The sequence below is a fragment of the Gossypium hirsutum genome, chromosome D08 (assembly GCF_007990345.1).
Source record: "Gossypium hirsutum isolate 1008001.06 chromosome D08, Gossypium_hirsutum_v2.1, whole genome shotgun sequence".
NCBI lineage: Eukaryota > Viridiplantae > Streptophyta > Magnoliopsida > Malvales > Malvaceae > Gossypium > Gossypium hirsutum.
In genome coordinates this window covers 57,695,120-57,720,159 of record NC_053444.1, presented here as the reverse complement: position 1 = coordinate 57,720,159, position 25,040 = coordinate 57,695,120, and the positions used below count along the sequence as shown (strand labels likewise).

General features: G+C 33.2%; 1 protein-coding gene across 1 annotated transcript; it reads left to right on the top strand.

Annotated features, from left to right (window-relative positions):
• Positions 1 to 7,461: 7,461 nt before the first annotated feature.
• Positions 7,462 to 9,529, top strand: LOC107929347 (phospholipase A1-Ibeta2, chloroplastic). Its single transcript, XM_016860744.2, has one exon. It carries the CDS (start codon positions 7,834 to 7,836, stop codon positions 9,409 to 9,411), a length of 1,578 nt encoding a protein of 525 aa, XP_016716233.2. The 5' UTR covers positions 7,462 to 7,833; the 3' UTR covers positions 9,412 to 9,529.
• The last annotated feature ends 15,511 nt before the right edge of the window (positions 9,530 to 25,040 follow it).

The window sequence follows — 25,040 nt, the reverse complement described above, 5'->3', positions numbered from 1 at the left end:
AAAAAAAAATTTTACTCAATCTTTATAATTTTTATTTCTATCTATTGTAATAAATAATGCAGCGGCCAATATACATCATTCAAGAGCCAAATGAGGCAAATCAACCTATATGATTGGTACAAATCATAATTTTTATCAAAAATAAAAATTATAATTTGGGGTTATGATAGAAAATTTTAATACTATATTACAAACAATATTATATATATATTGAACGTAATATATTACCAATGAGTATAGATGAGGGATGTAAATTTAGATGTTAGGTTTTGTGAATCTCAAAAAAGGGAAAGACAAACACGTTTGAAAAACAAATGGATATATAGTGGAAGTGTGCAAAAAATAGGTGTTTCTTTTTTGGTTTGTTTTAATAATAATCCGAAATTATTTTCAACCGTGTTCTTGAGTGAACCTTTTTTCAGTCTCAACAATGGATAAAACAAGTACATGTGAATGAAATTTAATTAGAATAAAAAAAAACACCAACTTTTCTTTTTACTTTATTCAGTAATACTTTTATATCAACCATACGAAGAAAATGATGACAAATTATACAAACAAACACGTCTGGTCGGTGGACCGACGACAGGTTCAAAACATTTATAAATCACATAAATATTCGTTTAAAGTGTATACGAGCATCACGATCATGTGGGTGTATTTTTATTGGTCCCCTCCCACCATCGGCACTAATGTTTTTCGATCACGATATTCGTATTGAACCCGCAAAAAGAAAATTCTCAAGGATGTATACGCGTAATATCAGTGTTTTTCTTCGAGCACTTTAGAGAATTTTGGACATGTAGTATATTGCCCTAATTGTGTTTATCAACAACGATGTATGTTAAATTTTGATATTAGTCCTTATTATGATATTCACAAAACAAGCATTGTTATTATTGAACTTATTTGAATCATACGTGCAGTACACACATTTATAGCAATAGGTTTAACCGACTAACCATCTAACTAACTACTAACAACTGATAACTAACTAACTGTTACTTAGTTATACTAATATTCTTCTGGTTCTCTTTGTTTGAAAAACATTCATCAGCAGCACAAACTTGCAGACCTTGTCGAAACTCAGCAAACTTCTTAGGTGGAATAGCCTTGGTGAGAACATCAGCAATTTGACTAGCTGATGGAACAAAACTAACTTGAAGCATACCATCCAGAACTTTTTCCCGAATGAAATGATGATCAATCTCCACATGCTTCATCCGAGCATGATGAGTTGGATTTGCAGCCATGCTTACGGTAGAAGTATTATCACACCATACAACTGGTACCTGACAGACTTCCATGCCAATCTCGTTTATCAACTGTTTAATCCAAAGTAACTCCGACACACAATTTGCCAGGCTTCGATACTCAGCTTCAGAAGTTGACCTGGAGACCACTGCTTGCTTCTTGGAGCACCAGGCAATCGGATTTTGTCCCAAGTAAACTACATAGCCAGAAGTAGACCTTCTATCATCAACAGATGCAGCCCAGTCGGCGTCAGAATAGCAAACTAATTGAAACTTCCCTGGTCTGAAGAACAACCCATAATTCATAGTACCTATAAGATACCGCAAAACTCGCTTAACAGCCTTCCAATGAGCCTCACTCGGAGCATTCATATACTGACTTAACTTATTGACCGAGAAGGCTAGATCCGGCCGTGTAACACACAAATATTGAAGCATACCAACTGTGCTACGATACAAATGAATATCTGCATACAATGAATCACCATTTGAAGCAACAAGCTTTGAAGAACTCACCATGGGAGTAGGTGTAGATGACGCACCCAACATGCCTGTTTTAGTTAGAATTTCTGCAGCATATTTCTTCTGAGTTAGACGTAAGCCTTGACTTGTGTGTTGTACCTCAATGCCCAGAAAATAATTGAGCCTGCCCATATCTTTAAGTGCGAACTTTTCATGCAACTTACACACCACCTTGTCAATTTCAGTAACTGAACTACCGGTCACCACTATATCATCTACGTATACCATGAGTAATGCTAGATTATCAGTAGACCCTCGAATGAATAAAGAAGAGTCAGCTTGTGATGCTCGAAAACCAAGTTGGTTTACAAGGTACTGTTTCAAGGTCTGAAACCATGCTCGGGGAGCTTGCTTAAGACCATACAAGGCCTTAGTCAAACGACAGACCAGCTTCTGACCATTGGCACCGACAACTTCAAATCCTGGTGGTTGATCCATATAGATTTCTTCTGTCAAATTTCCATTGAGAAATGCGTTGTTCGCATCAACTTGCCTTAAGGGCCATCCCTTCATAACTGCTATGGCGAGAACTGTTCGGATAGTAGTCGCCTTAACCACCGGGCTAAAAGTGTCTCTAAAATCAAAACCTGCATGTTGAGAAAACCCCTTTGCCACTAGTCTGGCCTTATATCTCTCAATCGTCCCATCAGCTTTATGCTTCACTTTAAACAGCGACTTGCACCCTATGATTTTCCTGTTAGCAGGCATAGGACAAAGTTCCCATGTCTTGTTGCGAATAAGTGCTTGCAGCTCATTTTGAACAGCTCCTCGCCAACAATCATATTGCATAGCATCATGGATATCAGTTGGTGAGTTATTCACCAAGCCATCAACCTTGCTCATGTAGACCTTCGGTTTAAAAATTCCGGCCTTGCTGCGAGTCGTCATCGCATGAGTGTTGACTGGGAGATTCTGAAATTCCATAGAGACGGGCCTACTAGTAGAGCTGGATAAATTTGAACCAGACAAACTTGACCCAGCCTGTTCACAAGAATTTGAACCAGACAAATTTGACCCAGCCTGGTCACATGACACCTGTACGGGCTGACTTTGACTAGAAGTCGAGACACCTTGATCACGAGCCAACTGAACATCCGGACGTCGTCTAAGACCAGTTCCTTTACTTGTTGAATTCGGCTGTACCACGACAAGCTTAGAGCTTGCTTGAGTGGCATTAGGTATAGCTCCTTTCACTTTACAGTTGAGAGTTGAAAAAGGAAACTCGTGCTCATGAAATGTGACATGTCTAGAGACATAAATCCTCCCATCAGCAGCCTGACAACGGTACCCTTTCTGACTTGGAGAATACCCTAAGAACGTGTACGGTGTTGACCGATATTACAGTTTGGTCGTGTTGAATGGTCGAAGACATGGAAAACAGAGGCAACCAAACACTCTGAGGAACAAGTAGTTTGGTTTAGTCTGAAACAGCTTTTCATAAGGTGAAATGCCAAGGGAAGACGTAGGCAACCTGTTAATCAAATAAACAGCACTACTGAATGCATCATTCCAGTAAGTGACTGGCATAGCTGCATGCGCCAACATGGACAACCCAACTTCAACGATCTGGCGATGCTGACGCTCAACAAGACCATTTTGTGGTGATGTATACGGGCAGGTAAACCGCTGTATAATTCCTTGTTGAGACACATACGGCTTCAAGGCGCGAAACTCACCTCCACCATCTGTCTGTAACATTTTAAGTTTACACCCCAAGACACGTTCAGCCTGACGATGAAATAGTGGGAATACAGTAAGAACCTCGGACTTTTTCTGCAAGAAATAAAGCCAGGTATGCCTGGAGTAAGCATCAGTAAATGCAACATAGTATCGAAATCCATTTGACACAACTGGAGCTGGCCCCCAGACATCAGCCACAACGAGCTGTAAAGGTGCAGTATACTCAGTCAAGGATCGAGAAAAAGGCTGCTTACGCTCTTTACCCAAGTGACATGCAACACAACAAGAAACATTTTTATTAGTTTCAAACTGAATGTTACAATGATTTAAAGCCTTCTTGAGAGTTACATCACATGGATGTCCTAATCTAGAATGCCACACAGTTAACGGGATCATTGTACTAGCAGTAAAACATTGAGAAGGACCATCAGCTGTCATTGATGCACCCGAACCCTTTAAATGTAACTTGTATAGCCCGTCATGCACTAAACCACTCAGGAGAACTTGCTTAGTCTTGAGATCACGAACCTGACACTGAGTAGGATAAAACTCAACCATTACTTGATTATCCTTTGTGAATTTAGAGACAGATAGCAAATTTTTAGTAATACCAGGCACATGTAACAGTGACTTCATATATAAAGGTCGAGATGAAGTAGACAGTGTGGACTGACCCATAGACAGAACTGGTAGAGCAGTACCATTGCCCACATACACTTTACCTGGACCGTTATAAGCCAAAGGTTCTCCTAAGGATGATGCTGAATTCGTCAGATGATGTGTAGCCCCAGAGTCGGGATACTACGTATTATCTGCTACCGTTGCAGGAGTTGCAACATAGGCTTGCGGCATTGAAGCTGTATTAAAAGATATATTGGGAGACATACCAGAGTGCAATGAAGCAGATGCATCAAATGGATTATTCCAATTAACAGTTGAGACAGATGGACCCGACCCCCGGTGATGGACTTGAACTGGGCACACATAGGTAGTAGGTACAGATGGTGGCCAAGAGGCAGTTGCAACACCATGTCCAAACATACTAATATTTGCTTGAGGAATCATAGAAGGTCTAGAACCAATATTTTTATACGATGCATCAAATCGATGATAGCACCGATCAACAAGATGGCCTGACTTACCACACAATTGACATTGTATACGGGATCCAAATGAGTGACCACGCCCTCTACTTCTACCATTTGATGAGGGACGATAGTTGGCTGTATTGACAGTCTCAGGCACCGAGGTTGACTCTTGATGAGATACAAGATTAACAGAGCTGGGAGTTTCACTCACAACAACATTTTGTCTAGCTTCAGCATCAAGCAAGATCGTAGTTACTCCTTGTATACTGTAAGGTACTTGGCTAGCAGTAATAATAGCAATAATTGCTTCATAGTCCGGTGGTAAACCATTAAGAACGGCAGTGATATATTCTTGATCACTAATTACCTCACCACAGCTAGCAAGACTATCAGAATAGTTTTTAATTTTCATCAAGTAATTTTTCATGGACAGCTCACCTTTTCGCTGAGAATGGAGAGCTCTGCGATAGGACATTAATCGCGAGGTGGTTTTGCTACCATACACCGCAACAATTGCATTCCATATTTGAGCACAAGATTCCAATCCAATGAGATGCGGTAAGACAGCTGCACTAACGGACGACAACAGCCAAGAGGCTAAAGCACAATCTTGCTGTTGAAATCTTGAAAAAGCAAGATTATCCTGAAGAACACCATCTTCACTCAGAATCTGTCTAGGAGGAGGAGTCGTACTAGAATCAAGAAACTGTTGTAGATTGTGAGTTTTAACTGCCTAAATCACCTGCTGACGCCATAGCAAGTAATTAGTATCATCAAGCAAAATATTAATCTTCTTGACAGTAATAAATCGGCTGTCAACAGCAGCTTCAGAGACATTAGATGCCATTCCAGGCGTATCAGAATGCACAGGAGACGGACTGGTAGGAAATGCCATAAGAACACAGGCCCTCAGAGATCTACCAAAAAGAAAGAAAAACTGATACCATATTATGATATTCACAAAACAAGCATTGTTATTATTGAACTTATCTGAATCATACGTGCAGTACACACATTTATAGCAATAGGTTTAACCGACTAACCATCTAACTAACTACTAACAACTGATAACTAACTAACTGTTACTTAGTTATACTAATAGTCCTTATAGTTTACGGAAGTTATGGGTTTAGTTTTTGTATTTTTGTTTGATCATTTTTAATTTCTATACTTTTTGAAATTGGTCAATTTTAGTCCATGTACTTTTCAATCCGCTTGGTTAAATTCAATTACTAGTTATGTATTATGTGTACAGTTATATTTTTAGTCCATATTCTTTGATTGTATCATTCTAAGTCTTTATACTTTTTCGGAATTTGAAATTTTAGTTTAGATGCAAATGGCAACCATTAATTGAATTTTTAGTGAGTAATATACGAAAATAATAAGCTAATACGATATTACACATATAACGATATATTTATCGCATCAAATTTTAGGAATAATGGAATTGTTTAATATATATTATTTGATGAGGATTGAAATTTTAAAATATAGAAAATACAAGATAGAAATTAAATCACCAAGTTTTAGAGAGTAAAGTGAGTAGTGGAGGTGAGGTATCGAATGGCCTACGACAGAAACTCCCACAATCAACAAGGTCATCACGTTTTTCCTTTGGTAACATGAAATAAAATTTGTACTACTTTTCGGTGTTTTGGAAACAAGAGGGAACCTTCATAATTTGAAACATATTTCACAACATTTGACATTGAAATTTCAACAAAATCCCATTTAGGTCCACATAAACTTTTTCTATTTCATACATTAATCCTTAAGAAGTGACAACTAATACATTTGGATTTCAAACCTTAAAGTTTACGATTATTTTCGAAAATTAGTCATATTTGAGATTGCAAAAATCAAAAGCTATACATGAACATGAGAGAGTGCTGTTTGACTGGAATTTCTCTGTTTTTCTTTTGGTCTTCATTTCAAGGTTTCAATGAGAAAACTCAGTATTCCAAATTCAAAGTTTGCGTTGCTTTAGCCTAAGCTCCTTAATCCCTTATTATTATTATTATTATTATCAAATATATACCCTAACTTTCTGTTAATGTTTTGAAAAAGGAAAATAAGAGGAAACGACGATCTTGCTTTGTGAGCTTTGAAATTATCTATAGACAATTTCAAAACGAAAAACAAAAGACCAGAATATTTCCAGCATTAATCTATCTTTTCTGAGTTGTATAGTTTTTCCCAACCATGTGTGAAGGAAAAAAAATTTCCTGATTATTTTTCTAAACTTATAATCTTATTTAAATTTGAAATGGTTTAATCAAAAAATATCATGCTGGGTTTGAACAATAAAATAAACATAGTGTCCAACTCAATTAACCTATTTTTTAATTATGTGAATCACATCAGAAACAGTATGTCATTTATTTATGTTTAAAATTTTAATAAAGAAAATTATTTTAAATATTAATTTAAAATAACACAAAATTGTTACATAATTTAAAAAAATAATAATATGAGTGAGTTTCTTTTCTTATACATCAAAAAGAATAAAATGAATTTGAAGTAATAATTTATATTGGAGTAAATTTGGAGTTGGAAACTAGAGATTTGTTTTTAATTAATGGCATTGACATATGTTATAAAATGAAATTTGCATTGGATGACCAACTTGATAAAAGCAAAGCTCCAAGGTTACTTTACAAAATTGTATATTTGAATATTATGTTACTTTAGGAAAAAGAAATAAAAGTTGAAAATGAGAGGAGAGGTGAGGTGAGGTGAGGCAAACAAGTTACCTCATAGATGACATTGGAAACAAAAATAAAACACAAACTTATTGGTTTAATAATAAAAATATCCCAAATTTTCTATAAAATAATTGTTGGTAAGAAAACAGAATCGTAGTTCCCTTGACTTTATTTATAACTCGTACACGAAAGTACTACCATTTGCCACCAAAGTCTAAATAAAATAACTAAAGTAAAAGCATTGTCAACTAACAAAAGGGTCAGAACTGAAAACTAAAAAAAACACCGTTGCTTATAGTTAACTCACCAGGCAAATCCCAAAGGCTCTTTCCGTCAAATTCCTGTCAAATTGATCGACTTTTCTAAGAATATACCCTACGATGGGGAAACAGTAATTTTGTCATTCTGTAATTATGGAATCAAGTATGGGTATTCCTTGGAATTTTTGGTCTATATATACTCATCCATCTGCAATCATCCCACTTAGGCCTTAGACTAACACTTTTTGCTGTTCCACAGTTTTAGCTAATCTTTCATTTTTCCGGACACCGTTTCCGTTTATTTATTCACAGTTTAATCTCAATGCACACCGGAATAAGCTCGACTCTTCCCGCTCCAAACTTGCACGTCTTTCATCCCAGACGTGCAAGCTTCATGTGCAACAACTCAACTCTAAACCCAGTTGTTTCTTCATCAGCAGCACCATCGTCGACTCGGCAGCACCTATCCAACCTTGAGAAACTCCTCCAGAAAACAAACCAAACCGGCCCAGAAGGAGTTGTGAAAGGATGCAGTAATGGGTCGGTGGAGACTAAAGGTAAGGTTTTACTGGAAAGGCTTAATCTTTCGAGGATTTGGCCTGAAATGAGTGCCGCTGACGACATGTCTCCGCGTAATTTAAATAGGCTTCAGCGGCTTTTATCCAAAACCATGGAATATTCTCCAAGGAACAACCTCGGCTCTCGTTGGAGAGAGTATCACGGTTGCCATGATTGGTCTGGTTTGCTCGACCCGCTCGATGAGAATCTAAGGCGAGAAGTGGTTCGATATGGGGAATTTGTTCAGGCTGCTTACCATTGTTTCCATTCCAATCCCGCCATGTCAGCCGACGAGGCTCCCTTACCGAGACATGTGTCGTTGCCCGAACGGTCTTACAAGGTGACCAAGAGCCTTTATGCCACCTCATCGGTCGGTTTGCCGCAATGGGTGGACGACGTGGCTCCCAACCTTGGGTGGATGACTCAACAGTCTAGTTGGATGGGGTTCGTAGCGGTTTGTGATGATAAGAGGGAGATTCAACGCATGGGAAGGAGGGATATTGTCATTGCCTTACGAGGAACCGCTACGTGCTTGGAATGGACGGAGAATTTTAGGGCTCAACTGGTTGAAATCTCTGAATCCGATGACCCAACCCAAAAGGTTGGATGTGGATTCTTGAGCTTGCACAAAACACCCGGAGCTCACGTCCCTAGCTTGGCTGAATCAGTGGTTGATGAAGTTCAAAGGTTAACTGAAATATACAAAGGAGAGAACCTTAGCATTACAATCACTGGGCATAGCCTTGGTGCGGCACTGTCTCTTTTAGTTGCCGATGAAATAAGTTCACGTGCGCCTCAAGTGCCCCCGATGGCTGTGTTTTCCTTTGGAGGACCTCGAGTAGGTAATAAAGGCTTTGCCGATCGACTTAATGAGAAAAATGTTAAGGTATTACGAATAGTAAACAGTCAAGATTTAATCACTAAAGTTCCAGGTGTATTCATTGACGGAAGATTAAAACAAGATCCAGATAAACTTGAAGAAGAACAAAGAAATGAAAGTTTTGCTAGAGTGTTCAACATGCTTGAAAACAACAATCCATGGGCATACTCCCATGTCGGTACAGAACTAAAGGTTGATACTAAAATGTCACCTTATCTAAAACCAAATGCTGATGTGGCATGTTGTCATGATTTGGAAGCTTACCTACACCTGGTGGATGGGTTCCTATCAATGGAATGCCCCTTTAGATCAAATGCGAAGAGAAGTTTAGCGAAATTGATTGACAACCAAAAATCAAATGTGAAACAATTGTACACTGACGAAGCCTTGAGCTTGAACCTTGAAAGAAGGGATAGCTTTAGCATCTCTACGGTTAGTTGTTTGCCTAGTCCCTCTCGATAAGCTAAGCATGCATATATATATATATATGTGTGTGTGTGTGATAGCAAAACTGTAATGTAAAAAAGAAATTGCAGATACATGAAATATGGTGCTCAATTGCCTTGTCTAGCTCGAAACAAAAGGAAATCTTTAATAATTCTTAATTAATTTTAATTAAACCAAAGTGTCAAAACTATGATAATATAATGGATGTTTGAGAATAGTAAATTATGAATAAAATAATTTAATATGTGATACTATAAAAAAGAAAACCAAGAATATAATTAACTAATCTCAAATATTGGAAAAGAGTTGAGCAAATGAGTTTTATTTCCCGTCAAAATCTTCAATAGCTTCCTTGAAATTTCAATTTTCAATTTTAAATATGGTTTAGATAAATTATTGTGTAAAATTATAAGCTTTATCCTACTTCAAGCTGCAGATCCTTTTAGGAGGATGAAAATCTTGAGGCAGCTTTATTATTAATGTTACTCATGCCTTTGTTTTTTTTTCTTCTAATATGTTTGGAGATTATATCCTTCTCCGAGAGGTCCAATGAGTCAATTTCATCGACAGCTCTTTCATTTTTATTTCTTGAAAAGTTGTATTTAATTTTCAAAAAGAAAAATGTTTGTGGTTTTTTATTATTTTTCAAAAGTTTTAAATCATAAAAGTTAGGTCGAAAAGTATCTTGGACCCAAGGATTTTGGGTTCTGAAAATTTTCTGAAAATATTTTTGGTTGATTGATGATTTTTTGGTTTGCATGTAGGTTATGTTTGTAGTAGAGGGAAAATCAAATCGACTTTGCTACGGTATCTTCGAGATTTTCTATTAGAATATTATTATAATATATTATTTCTTAAAATATATTTTTATATATGTCTAAAAGATATATAATAATATACAATATTTTTAAATATTTTTAAAAGATAATATCTTATAATAATATCTTAATTTTAATATTTTCTCTCATCCTTGATTTACAATAAAATTATTTTTAGCATATATTACGTAAATTTTGACTATTTTGTGTCTTTCTTACTAAGTTTACACTAAACTGAATCTGGATTTTTTAGACTTATCAAAGAATCTCACATTTTTTGCTATTTTATTTTTATAAATATATACATGAAGTATTCAAAACTTAAGTTGAAAATACTTGTGAAGTATACCTGGATTAAATGTTTTTTTTTATTTTTAAATGAATTAATTTATTTCTTATAATAATAAAATGAATTAAATAAGATCAAATTTTAATTGAGTTAATATTTACGGTTTAAAAAAAAGGTTAAATTACACCAACAATCACTCAATTTTGGGGTAACTAACAAAATAATCACTCAAGTTTCAATTCAGTCACTCAACTTTCGAAAAATAACAAAACAGTCCTAATTTTAATAATTTTTCGCTACAGATGTAACAAAAAGTGACATGACATTTGACGATGTACTAGTTGTCATTTAAACAACCCCATTTAAAAAGTTTGGACAGTAGAAAAGCAAGAGAAAAAAAAGAATAAGAGAAGAAATGGAGAAGAAGAAGAGAAAATGGAAGGAGCTCCGTACTAGCGATTCCCGAGGGTCAAAATTCGGGACCTCAAAGACGACTACGCTTCCACGACACCGACTCCTCCATGGCCAACGCCCTCCGCCACATCGTGATCATCAAGGTTCCTACCATAGCCATCTTGATGCAAGTGCTAAAACTATTGAACCTGGAGTTATTTTTGCAAGAGAAAGCCATAAGTGCTTTGCATTTGAATCCTTTGTGTGTAAAACAACGTTGGAAGGCTTCGACTCCCCTGACTTTGAGGCCACAAAAGATTCCGACTCAAAAAGACTTGACCCCAAGCAACATTTCAACACATTCAAGACCCTAAAATCTGTACACCCTAAATCATTTTTAGCTCAAAACCCAAGCTCTTCTTTAGCTAGATTCACCAGAACTAAGTACCTCAACCTTGTCCATGCTAAAATGGAGTGTTCCTTTTTCAGGAACTTGACCTAAAAGAAGCTAGTTGTGTAACAGCCCAATTTTCAGTGGTGTCGGAAACAGTGGTTCAAGACCACTAAATCCAACGAGTGAGTTTGCAAATTTTATTATTTATTATTTATGAGTTAAGTGTGATTTTAGAAATATTTTTGAATTAGTGATTTGTGTTTTAGAAAGATTTATTAGGTAAGTGGTTTCGAACACGAGGTATTGAGACCTCGATTTTATAACTCGAGCTGCAACTATTTTATAAATATTTACGGAGTGTCATTAAGATAGTATTAAAGTTTTGTTAGAAAATTTTAACGTTTTGATAGTTAATTAATTAAAAATGACTAAATTGAAAAAGGTGTAAAATTTGCTAAAATGATTAAATAGCTTAAGTGTTTAATAAGGGAGGACTAAAAGGTCAAATTAGCCCAAAGTGGAAGGCTTGAGTGGCATAAGCAGAGAAAAATCAAAGAATTAGTGTGAACAAGGGGTAAAATTGGAAATGAAATTAAATTAAATAGTTAAAAATGGGACTAAATTGGATTTCTAGACATTTCTTCATAATTCTCAGCCAAAAACACCATTGAAGAACCCTTAAGAAGTTGGTTTTCATATTTTGCTACATGTGAGTTCAATTCTTAATCTTTTCTTGAAATTTTTGTGTTTTTAAGACTTTTACAACTAGATCCAACTATCTATTTCATTAGTTTTTGATTTCTTGGGTAATTTTGAAAGTTACCATAGATGAGTGCTAGATTTTTATGATGAATTAACATGGAATTGAAGCTTTAATTTTGTTATATGATGATTTTATCAAGTGATTTCAATAGAAATTGATTTTAGGACTAAATTGTGAAGAACTAAAGAATTAGGGTTTGCTATGAAATTTCTATGTATCAAAGGCTGTGTAATAGTTTAGAATATTTAGGTAACGTGTTACTTGAGAAAAATTAGCTTATTTGATGGGCCAATTGGTGAGGGACTAAATTGCAAGAATTATAAAAGTTGGGGTAATTGTGAAATTTTGAAAATTGAGGGGTATAAATTGTGAAGTGAATTAGAATTGAAACATGTGCTAATGAATGAATAATTTTACATTATAGATCAAGAGCCTGTAGACAAACGTGAAAAAGAGAAAATAGCATAATAGTCTCTAAACTACTGCAAGTCTTACAAATTAACCTAGGTAAGTTCATATGGTTAAAATTTCATGATTATGTGTTAATTTAAGAATGGTATAATATATTTATTCATATTTTGTTGTTGAAATTAAACTTATTGTAAAAGTATGAAAATTAAATTGAATGTTTAAAATAGCAGTATATATATATGTGTAAGACCATAGCTGGGCTATGGCATTCTGATGATAAGACCATAATTAGATTATGGCATTACAAATGTAAGACCATGGCAGGGCCATGACAATACATGGGTAAGACCATAGTTGGACTATGGCACAAAAAGAATGATGTACTCATATCTGTAAGCCGTTCTTCGATTCAGAAAGAAATGGTAAAAGACTTATGTGATTGAATTAAAAGATTTATAAATTATTATTGATATTGATTTGAAGGAAGTGTGTTTAATGATTATATTGTAATTGACAGGGAAAAATGTATGATTTATTTACAATTTAATTTTTTATATTAAGTTCGGTAAAATCAATGTTTAACCTATTGAACTTACTAAGCTTCATTAAGCTTACTCGTGTTGTTTAATGTTTTTGTAGATTAACGTGTAATCAGGAGATCGGATCAACACATCAAGCTACACTATCCAGTTTAATCCGGTTTGCAATGTAAATTTTGGTTTATATGGCATGTATAGGGTTGGTTTGGCAATGAAATAGTTTCAATTGTGGCTGTGAATCTTAAATGTTTTTATGTATGTAATTAGTAGTAGAATTTGATAAATCAATGAAATGAGTTAAATAGGTAAGTATAAGTACTTGAAATATTTGTGATGTTATGTCATGTGGAGAACACGTTTTAGCTTGTATTGATTGCTTGGTTGAGATAGATTGGTGTATGTGAATATTGAGTGCAAATTAATGTCAAAATGGGTGAGAAAAGTGGCCTTAAAATGACCTATTTTCGTCCACATGAGCAGAGACACGGGCATATGTCTCAGCCATGTGTGACACACGGCTTGACACATGGGCGTGTGGTTTGGCCGTGTGTCCCCTAGACCTTAAAATTTCAAACAGAATGCCCAAGTTTTTACACACAGCCTAGCACACGGGCTTGTGGCTTGGCCGTGTGACCCCTGCACTTAAATGTATTGCAAGTTAGAGAGTTACATGGGCTGGGGACACGACCGTGTACCCTACTTCAAATACCACATGGCCTAAGACACGGGTGTGCTCACATGGCCAGCCACATGTGCGTGTGGTTTGGCCGTGTGTCCCCTATACCTTAAAATTTCAAACAGAATGCCCAGGTTTTTACACGCGGCCTAGCACACGGGCGTGTGGCTTGGCCGTGTAACCCCTGCACTTAAATGTATTACAAGTCAGAGAGTTACACGGGCTGGGGACGCCACCATGTACCCTACTTCAAATACCACATGACCTAAGACACAGGTGTGCTCACACGGCCAGCCACACGGGTGTGTGTCCCCTACTTCTAAGAAAATTTTTGAGATTTTGGGAAAAATTTCCTGAGTACCCGGTTTAGTCCTATTCACTTCTAAGGTGAATATTGGGCATCGAGGGTCCATCTAAGGGACAATTTGAGTGTTATATGATTGATTCTTAAAATGTGTAACAAAGGTTGTGAAATGTTCGTATTTAATTTGTAAAGTTTGGTAATGCTTTGTAACCCAGTTCTGGTGACGAATAAGGGTTAAGGGTGTTACAAGTTACCTCCAGTAGATTCCCAGATAAAGCTTTTTTCACAAATTTTGTAGATATCTAGGAGGTTTTGGCTATTGCATTGCTTGGGAATTTCAATGCATGAACAAGTTTCAATCTTTCAGGTAAAGAAAGATTATAGCTTCTCAGAGATTTACATGGAAAATGTTACTGAAGAATCACTTTTATTAGGCGAAATCAACGATGGCAATGTTGACGTTAGGGTTAGTTTCACTGTGGTTCTAGGGTTTAAGATTGGTGCGATTGTGATACAAAGTCAAGTTTATTTGTCTCCGGTGATTACTCCTTCGGTCAGTCAATAGGCGGTGAACTTGTTGTTGAGGATGAAAGAGTTAACTTCAATTTCAATGAGGTCAATAGCTATGGTGGGAACCTCAGCAATCATGATGTAGTAGAAGGAGTTGGCCATGGAGGCGTTGGTGTTGTGGAAGCGTAGTCGTCTTTGAGTTCCTGGATTTTGACCCTTAGGAATCGCTAGTACGAATCTCCTCCATTTTCTCTTCTTCTTTTCTTCTTCTTCTCCATTTCTTCTCATATTCTTCTTTTTACCTAAATCAATAATATTTCTTTTCTTTTTGACCCTTTGACTACTCATCTAACGTGGCAAGTTAACTGGCCACGTCAGCTATCCCATTAAGCTTATGACGGAAAATGTTAATGAGTGACTAATTTGTCACTTTTCAATAACGTTAGTAACTATTTTATTATTTTTCGAAAGTTGAGTGACTGAATTGAAACCTGAGTGACTATTTTGTCAGCTACTTCAAAGTTGAGTGATTGTTGGTGTAATTTACCCTAAAAATAATATTTTTTTCATTTGCAGTTCAATACCCAATAAAATAATATCATAAAAAGCTTTCAAAATATAACTCCGTTAAATAGTAAATGTTAACATAATTCAAATTTGACATTATTTGATTCTTTTTAATAGTAAAAAGATTAAATTGATTTATTTAATAGTAGAATAATTAATTCCCAAATTTTGAATCCCTCCAACAACCCCTAATCGGGCCCAAAAACTAGCCAAAAATGCCCACACAGCCCAAAAAACTAGCTCTTGTGGTCCACACGGCTTACCCACGCAGTCTGCAAAGTTTCACATGACAATGTGGAGCACACGGCCAAGCCACACGGGCTGCAAAATCACACATGGCCGTCTGACACAAGGCAACTTCGAAAAACAACCTAGTTCTATCATTTTTTTAATTTTTCGACAAGCCTTTTGGGTTATATCACACACATGATTGTCCATTTGAAAACCCACATGACTATGCACTCCGAAACCTACAATCATTCATCAAATCTCACAAATTAACTATCAAAACCATATAAAATTAACATCCATAACTCAACTTTCAGGCCCTCATATGAAATTCAAACACTTACTTCTCTAAAACAATGTCAAAAATCGTAACTATTCCGCTGGAAAATTCTAATTTTTGCACCTTTCACCTAATCAAAAGTCACAATATACTAATCAAAACTTTGAATTTAAAATATACCAACAATCTCACCTTGCCCAAAAACTAACTAGAACTAGAACAATAATGAAAAACCAAAAGAGTATTCAAATGAAACTTACACTGAGAATAGAATACGATCCACGCAACCGAACCAATGGTGGTATTCAAGAATAGTCCAAAAAGAAGGAAATGAAATCAAGAAAGAAGGGAACAAAGAATAACAATTTCAGCAGTCACGGAGAAAAGAAAAAAAAAACATGATATGGGTGGTTGTATGAACTTAGAGGTAAGCTAACAAATGTCTTACCACCAAACCAGTAGGCTCATTCTATCATAACTTACACGGAAATAAGATTTAAGCCGAAAGATCAGGGATAGAAATTGAGTCAAAATTAACAAAATTCAAGGAAAATAGCTCAAACCCAAAACCCTACACACACCCAACACCTATCCATTAGACCAAATTAAATTATTGGCTTGCACAAATTAAAACTAATAAATTTTTGGGGCGTTACATGTACTCCATTGTGGAGGTTGCAAACAAGTGGGATGGTTGAACACATTTCATGAATCTATCTCGGTTCGAACCATAGGGAGCACTCGACCTTTTTACTTTTAGTGTATATAGCCTTTAAGGGATACAGACATAGCTTTTTGCTAATTTCCATAAACAATGTAATGGTAGTTCATACTGTGAATGAGAGGAAAGCCTCTAGGATAAGGGTAGCTCGCACCATGAAGGGTGGTGCAAAAAGCCACTATATTAGGAAGCTTATGGGAAGGGTTTTTATAGAGTCAAGTTGTTCCTTTCTTTAACCTAGAAAGAGGCATTTATAAGGGGATGGGGGTTGAACGTGGAACCCAACCATTAAGTTATCCTCTCCCCATGTGCAGTGATAATGTAGCTTGTGTCAGCCTAGGGCATTGTTAAAGTTAACATGGATGAGACTAAATAAGGTGTATGATGGATGTGATGGATTGGTAAATGTTGTCAAAAGCTCTTCCCAATATATATTTTATGGATTGTGTGGATCCGCTAGAAATGGTACACGAATGATACTAAAAAATTGTGACAAAGCTATGCATCACCCATTATTGTGGCGATAAACTATTCTAACGAAATGCTAAGAAAAATGTATAACAATAATATATATTTAACTTATATATTTATAATTATCAAAAGTATGATATCAATATTAGTCAAAGGTTTTATTCAATTTTGATTATGAGGTTGAATGGGTGAGAAAATATAAAAATATAATCTGGTCTAATTAAAAGAAATTGTTACTAATACTAATTTTCAAAACTTAAGAAATTTTTATAAACCAGTAGGAAGTCAAAGAATATATGATCCAAAATGTCAATGGCATTTCTTTTTACTTACACGCTTACAGCTAGCAATTAGCAAATATTTCATTAGTCTCACATAACCTTAAACCACCCCTCCCAAGAAAATTATTCTTATCAATTCACTATCCACTTATCATTAATATCTTATTATACATTAAAAATTAAAAAAAAAAAAAAAGAAAGCTACAAAAATTTAAAAAGGTTTTATTAATAGTAAGTATATATTTATATTTATTATAAAAATATTGATTGAGTTGAAGTCACACAATAATTGAGTATCAGTTCAGTTCAAAACAAAAAATATTCTCACTTTACAAAATAAATTAGACTATTTTAAATATGCTCGTCATTTTATATCTTTAATATTGAAAAATAAAAAAATATACACACAATAAAACTTAAAAACTCATATTTTTTAATTTTTCATATCTATATTTTACCATAAACTAGTTTCATTTATTATTTATATTATAAATATATTTGTTATAATAAAATGGTTGGTACACTTTATCTCACCCCTATTAAATGAATTAAAATAAAGTGAAGTGAAATTTTTTAATTTTAATAAAAACTAGTTATTAAAAGATAAATACTCTTTTTATCGAAGGAACCCATTTATTTTATTTTATTTTTGAAATTTTAAAGTTTAGTTGTATATTTGTTGAATAACTAACTATCTAAAGATAACTACTCACTTAAAAAATATTTTTATATTTTTATTTTGAAGATATCGTCTCTGTGTCACGGTTTTGTCTTTCGCCTTCGTGGAGAGTTGTTGTACGGTTTACAGAGTGGGTCACCTCAGTTTGTGGAGATAGGTACCAACAAGCTCAAGAGAGAAGTATTATTATGCTTAATATTAATTATGGAGGATGGATCTGCAGGGATTCGAACCACCAACCAAGACATATGTAGCCTATACATTGCAACCATGACACCACTTGGGCTAACTACATATGCTTTGATTGGTGGTTCGAATTACTGACCTCCCCTAGATTATGATTTTTTGACTTTTTTTCACCTATATAATAGATTAAATGAATTTGTGTTATATACACACATGCTAATATTAAGGGTCTAGTTGGACAGCACAGAGTAATTGAATGAAAGTACAATTATCAATGTAGTAATTATACTCTCTTGTAATTACAAAGAATTATAATTCTCTAGACGTGTTTAGTTGATGGAGTATAATTATAATGTAATTCCCTATGTCATATTTGGTGGTACAAATTGTAATTACATAGTTACATAATTTATTTTTTGAAAAAGTAATATTAAAACGATAACAACATTCTAAACAAATAACAAAAATTGAAATCAAATAGTCATATGTAATATGTTAGTCCAAGAAAATAGTCGATAATATGGATACTAATAAAAATAACAAAAGCAATAAAAACCACATACACTTTATCTAATTGCTCTAACATTTCATATTTATTGGATTATTCCCTCTTTAACTTTTAACATGTACTATTTATCATAATTTCAATTTGAATTTATATTATTAAAATTATCAAGATCTCCTTCTTCCCTATACTCTTCAAAGTATGGATCATCTCAATTCCACCTACGAATAAAGTTAAGAAGTATGAAACATATTAATACGATCCAACCTTTTCTTATACTATATTGAGGTGATGTTAATATGAGAAATCTTTTATTAGAACAACAAATTTCCTCTCAACTACATTTTGAAGCTTTGACTATCTCAAATTAAAAAGTTCGTGAGCTATCCCTGGTGTTGTGTCTAACTCCGTTCTCTCAAATGGTATCTGTGAAAAATAAAATGTCGATAATGACAATGTATCGCAAAGGAAAGAGAAAGAAAAATAAATAACACACAGATTTTTACGTGAAAACCATTTCGGGAAAAAAACACAGGCAGGGGAGAAGATAATTCACTATATCGAATTCGAATGATTACAAGAGTAGTTTATCTCTATTTATAGGCTTGTAAAATCATATTCTAATAGAAGGAGTGTAGTAAGATTGAAACATCTTATTCTAATCAATATCAAATAGATGGAGTTTAATAAGGTTTAAAAAAACTTATTCCAAAATAAAATAAAATAAGTGTAGTTCTATATGGATTTTACTTTTATTTTATTTTACCACTGTATTTTATTTAAATAAGGATTCGGGACACTTAATTCTAACAATCTCTGTAACAGCCCAATTTTTTCAGTGGTGTCGAAAATAGTGATTCGAGACCACCAAATCCGATGAGTAAGCTCGTAAATTTTATTATTTAGTATTTACGAGTCAAATGTGGTTTTAGAAAGATTTTTGAATAAGAAATTTATGTTTTATAATGAATTATTAGGTTCAAGTGGTTTTAGAAAATGAGGTATCGAGACCTCATTTCTACAAACCAAGCCGTAGATATTTTTATAAATATTTACGGAGTCTCATTAAGGTAGTATTAAATTTTCGTTGGAAAATTTTAACGTTTTGATAGTTAATTAGTTAAAAAGGACTAAATTGAAAAAGATGCAAAACTTGCCAATTATAAGAAACAAGTGATTAAATGGATTAATTATTAAACAAGGGAGGACTTAAAGAATAAATAGACCTAAATGGGATAGCTGAGGCGGCATAAGAAATAAAATAATAATAAAATAAAGTCATGGCAAAATTATAAATAAAGTGAAATTAAAATAAACAAATTGGATATTAAAGATTTCTATATATTTCACCTTCAATTATCTATCCAAAAACGCCATAGGAGAGCCATTAATCTGGTTTTTCATATTTTTGCTTCAAGTGAGTTCAATTCTTACCATTTTCTTGTAATTTTTCTATTTTTGAGATTGTTACAATTAAGTCCAACTAAGTCTTATCTTAGTTTTTGATTTTATTATTTTGAAAGTTTTCATTGATGAATATAATATTTTTTAGATGAGTAACATGGATTTAGAGCTTTAATTTTGTTGTATGATGATTTTATAAAGTGATTTTGTTAAATATTGATTTTAGGATCAAATTGTGAAAAGGTTAAAATATTAGGGTTTGATATTATATTTATATTTTATTAAGGGCTGTATGATAGCCTAAAATATTTAGATAAATTATTAATTGAGAAAAAAATTAGTTCATTTGATAGATTAACTAGTTAATGGACTAAATTGCAAAAGTTGTAAAAGTTTGGGGTAATTATGTAAATTCAAAAAATTAAAAGGTGTTAATTGTGAAATGGATTGGAACTGAAATATATGCTGATGAATGAGTAATTTTATATTTTAGATCAAGATCCCGTAGATACTCACTAAAAAGAAAAATTAGCGGAATAGTCCCTAAACTTTTACAAATATTATAATTTAACACAGGTAAGTTCGTACAGTTAAACTTTAATAATTATATTGATTTGATGAATGGTATTATATATTTATTCTATTTTCAGAAATGAATTATTGTTGAAGTTATAATTTTGTATTGAATATTCAGATTAAATGGAACGCAGGATTTGAGTACACTTGTTACTGGTGTTGGAAAGTGCATTTTTGAGACTCCGTTACCGTAAATCGGACTCAAAATATTTATTAAAAATTTTTACGAAGTTAGTTGTGTAGTTAATTAGGTTTTGGTTAGGTGAATTTGCTTGAATTAAGAGTAATTAGGTAAAATGACTAAATTGCATATAGAGTGAAAGTTGAATTATAGATTAAAGAAAAATTAAAGAGACTAAAGAGGAATTATGCCATTTTTCTTAAATGAGGAGGCATAAGTTTAAAATCTATGTAAAATTTAATATATATTATAATAAAATATATTTACTTAACATTTAAGTATATATATTATATTATATTATATTATATTATATTATATTATATTATATTATATTATATTATATTATATTATATTATATTATATTATATTATATTATATTATATTATATTATATTATAGTAAAACAAATAAATAAAGAAATAGAAAAGAAAGAAAGAAACAGAGAAAGCCAAACGAAACAGGGAGAAAAATAAAGAAAAGAAAGAAGGAAGGAAAAATTAGGGTTTCAAAGTTCCAAGCTCAAATGGTTAGTCAATTTAGTCTCTTTTCTTGTAATTTTTATGTTTTGGAATCCCGGTATTAAATACTACTTGAACCATGTCAAAATTTTAGAAATTATTAAGCTTTACGTGTTGTTTATTTTGAATAATTTTAGTATTAGAGATTAAATTGATAGATTTTTAAGTTAGAAACGAAAAAGGATTAAATTGTAGAATAAATTATAAATTTTGAGTAATAGGGGCTAAATTGTGAAAAATTCAAAATTTAGGGATTTAAGTAAATTTAAGGAGTTAAATTTAGTTGAAAGTGGAATTTGTATGAAAATATAAGATTAATTGTAAAGAAATAAAGTTAGTCTCGATTTAGGGACTAAATTGGAATTTAGGTTAATATTGAGTATAAATTGAAATATTAAATATGAGATGGAATTGTGTTGTATTGATGAATTTTAATTGTTTTAATTTCGTAGCTAACGTCGTACTGGAATCCTCGACTAAGAAGGGGAAAGATAAAGTCGACAAGGAATAACTCGAAATTTCCGGTTTGTATTTCTATAATCCGAATCTAATTATTAATTGTTGAATTTTTTATTTAATACATATGGCAAGTGTTGAGGTGAGTATTTGGCACTTTGACATTAAATTGAATTGAATTAAAAGTTGATTAAATGGATTGAAATGATATATATTATAAATATATTGATTATTTGAATTGAAATGAATATTAATGTGAAATTTGAATATTGGATATTTGTTGCATTTAGAAAATGAATTGAAACCCTATTAATTGTATTGGTCTGAGTCAGATATAGATGGCATGCCATAGGATTGGAAAAGTTTAGGGATTTCTTCGACTTTGAGTCAATGAGACACTGGGTGTCAATTTACTACTTCGGATTAATTCGATGAGGCACTGGATGCCAATTTACTTCGGTTTAGCCAATGAGACACTAGGTGTCAATTTATTACTTCGAATTATCTGATGAGGCACTGGGTACCAAACTAGCGTGTTTTGGTTGGGTCCGTCTATCCGTCCGAATCGGAGTCATGTTAATAGGGGTAAATGAATAATAAACTCTTATAATTGATATAGAAATGGAATGATATGAGAAATGAAGTGGAATAGTGAATTGAATATAGTATGGATAAAGCAATTGCATAAATGAAATGTGTTTAAAATTGTGAAAAGCTATTTCTATAGCAAGTGATGGAAAATTTAGTATTGTATGGTTTTAAATGTTCAATTGTGCTTAACATTTTATTATACATATTATATTATTTTATCTTTAAATATTCGGATTATAGAAATACCACTGAGTTTTACTCAGCGTATGGTTTTGTTTTCCGTGCGCAGGTTAGGTACTTAATTTTGATCGTCGATTTAGCATCCAACAACGGTCCTGAACTCAAACGTGGTGATATTTTTCTTTTTGTGTCGACATGTGCCTAGGGCGTCTAAATATTAATCATTTTGTGGATTGTTTGTAAATAAGATTATAAGTTAATATTGAATGGTTATATACATATAAATATGTGTTTTTGTTTGAGGTCATATTATGGCATGATTAAGTTAATGTTTAAATGAACATGAAATAGGTAACATAGATTGAATTTGGCATGTTTGCAAATTGGATCCGATTGATGTTTATTGATATGTTTTGATGATATAATTGTGGTACCTATGAGGGTATATTGGTTAGGCACCTAGGATGATTGTTTTGATATGTTTTAAATGTGTTTGATTGTGATTTGAAAGATTGAAAACAAATGATTTTTGAGTTGCTTAGTGTGTAAGCTTACAGGGAATGGTAAACTTGTTGTTAAAGGTATATTTTGAGTCCACATGGCCAGACACACGGGCATGTGACTGGGTCATGTGAGACACACGGCTAGCATAAGGGGCGTGCGAGGCCATTTCGAAAGGGTACACAGTCTGGCACACAGGCGTGTGGCTTGGTCGTGTGACCCAAGTGAGAGAGTTACACAGGTATAGACACGGGCTGGGACACAGCCGTGTGAACCCTACAGCTTTAAAAATTTTATTATTTTTCAAAAAATTCTTTGAGTTTTCAAATTAGTCCCTATAAGGCCCAATATTTTCCCGGCCCGTAATAATAAAAACCAAAAATAATAATTAAATGTCTATAGTCCAAATACATGGGCCTAACATGGCCCGAATTGCTTTTAACCTAAACTACCCAAATTACCAGCCCAATTCGGCCCACTAGCCTAAATACCCAACGACCCAAATCAGCCCAAGACACAGAAACACAAGAAACCCTAAGGTTTCTGGAAATTCCAGCCGCCGCAACAGTAGCCTCCACGCACGCGCCGAGCTTCTACCCCACGCATGCCCCAGCTAGCCTCCGTACGTGCCACGTCCCCTGACACCGTACGCCGTACCTGCGAACGCAAACAAAACACAGCAGAGAACAAACCAATGAGGATTTTTTTTCTATTTTTGTTATTTATTTTATTTGATTTTTCGGTTCTTTTTCGAATGAGGATATAAAAACCGAAAACCCTTTGTATTAAACACAGACGCATTCTGAATACAAAAAAATCGAAATACCGAAAGGTGATTTCTGGGTTTCTTTTCTTTTTCATTTTGCTAGTTATTAGTTTCATTTTCTTTTCTTTCTTTTACTGATTTTTGTGTTCATTAATCGATAGTTAAAAGAGAAACAGTAAAAGAATGGGAGACATACCTGGTGACCGCATCCTCTCTCCTTCCGTCGTCATAGGAGTTGAGTGGGGATCGGAGGGTCTGAGAAGTTGGTTCATCGAGCGACGCAGAGGGAGTTTAGGTTTAGTTTTTTTAAAAGTGGAAGTGTTAGGTTTTTTTTAGGTTTTATTTTGGTTTTAAACACGGGACTGAAACGTTGTCGTTTGTTGCTAACATAATAGCTTCAAAGCGGCGTCGTTTGACAACCAGATCCAGCGGTGACCCGATCCAGGGTAGGATCCGCGCATACTGGACTAATTGGTCTATCTGCTAAATAGGTCCTTCCGTGTTTACAAGAATTATGATTTAATTTCTTTAATTGTTTGTAATTTGTACCGCATATTTGATTCTGTATTCATTTAGATCCAAACTTAAACGGTGCCGTTTCTGTGATTGATTGTGGAATATTCAAGTTTGCGTTTAATTACTGATTTGGTCCTTCAAGGTCTAAATAGATTTCAATTTAATACAAATTTAGTTTTCCTTTTCTTAAAAATTCAACAATATTTTAAATTATAATTAGTCCTACTTTCATTTATTATAAAATTTAACATAATTTTTTATATTTAACTTTTGATAACATTTTAAATTCACTATTACCATGGTTTTAAGATATATTAAATTATTATTTTAATTTGTTATTGATACTTTTAAATTCATTATATACTGACATTTTGAATTTACTATATATATTTATTTAATTTTGTTTTTTCCTTTTTGTTCAAATTTTATTTAAGCTCCAATTTTAAATTCATTGATATTTTTTTATAATTATTGTTATCATTTTTCAAGGTTGTTTTATTATATTTAATTTTGTCTTCAAAAATGTTTTTTTATAAATTGATCCCTATTTTAATTCATTTTCTAACATTATTTTGATATTTAGTATGATATTGTTTTCAAACTTATTATTAGTACAATTTTTTTAAAAAAAACATAATACATTTTTTTAAATTATTATCAATATTTTTTAAATTTATCAATATTGTTTTAAAAATATATATAATATGAAGTTATTTTTAGCATACATACGTATATAGAGTATATCATTAATTTCGGATTAACCTTTTTACATAATTTTTATATATAAATGTTTTACTTCTTAAACCTTATTTATTTTATTCGTTTTATAGGTTATTAAATTATTAATGTGGATGTTTGTATGATATGATTAAGGTCAATGCTTGCATTTATCTATTATTCGTTTAGTTGCTTCTAGTTTAAGTTTAAATTGTCATTTATCT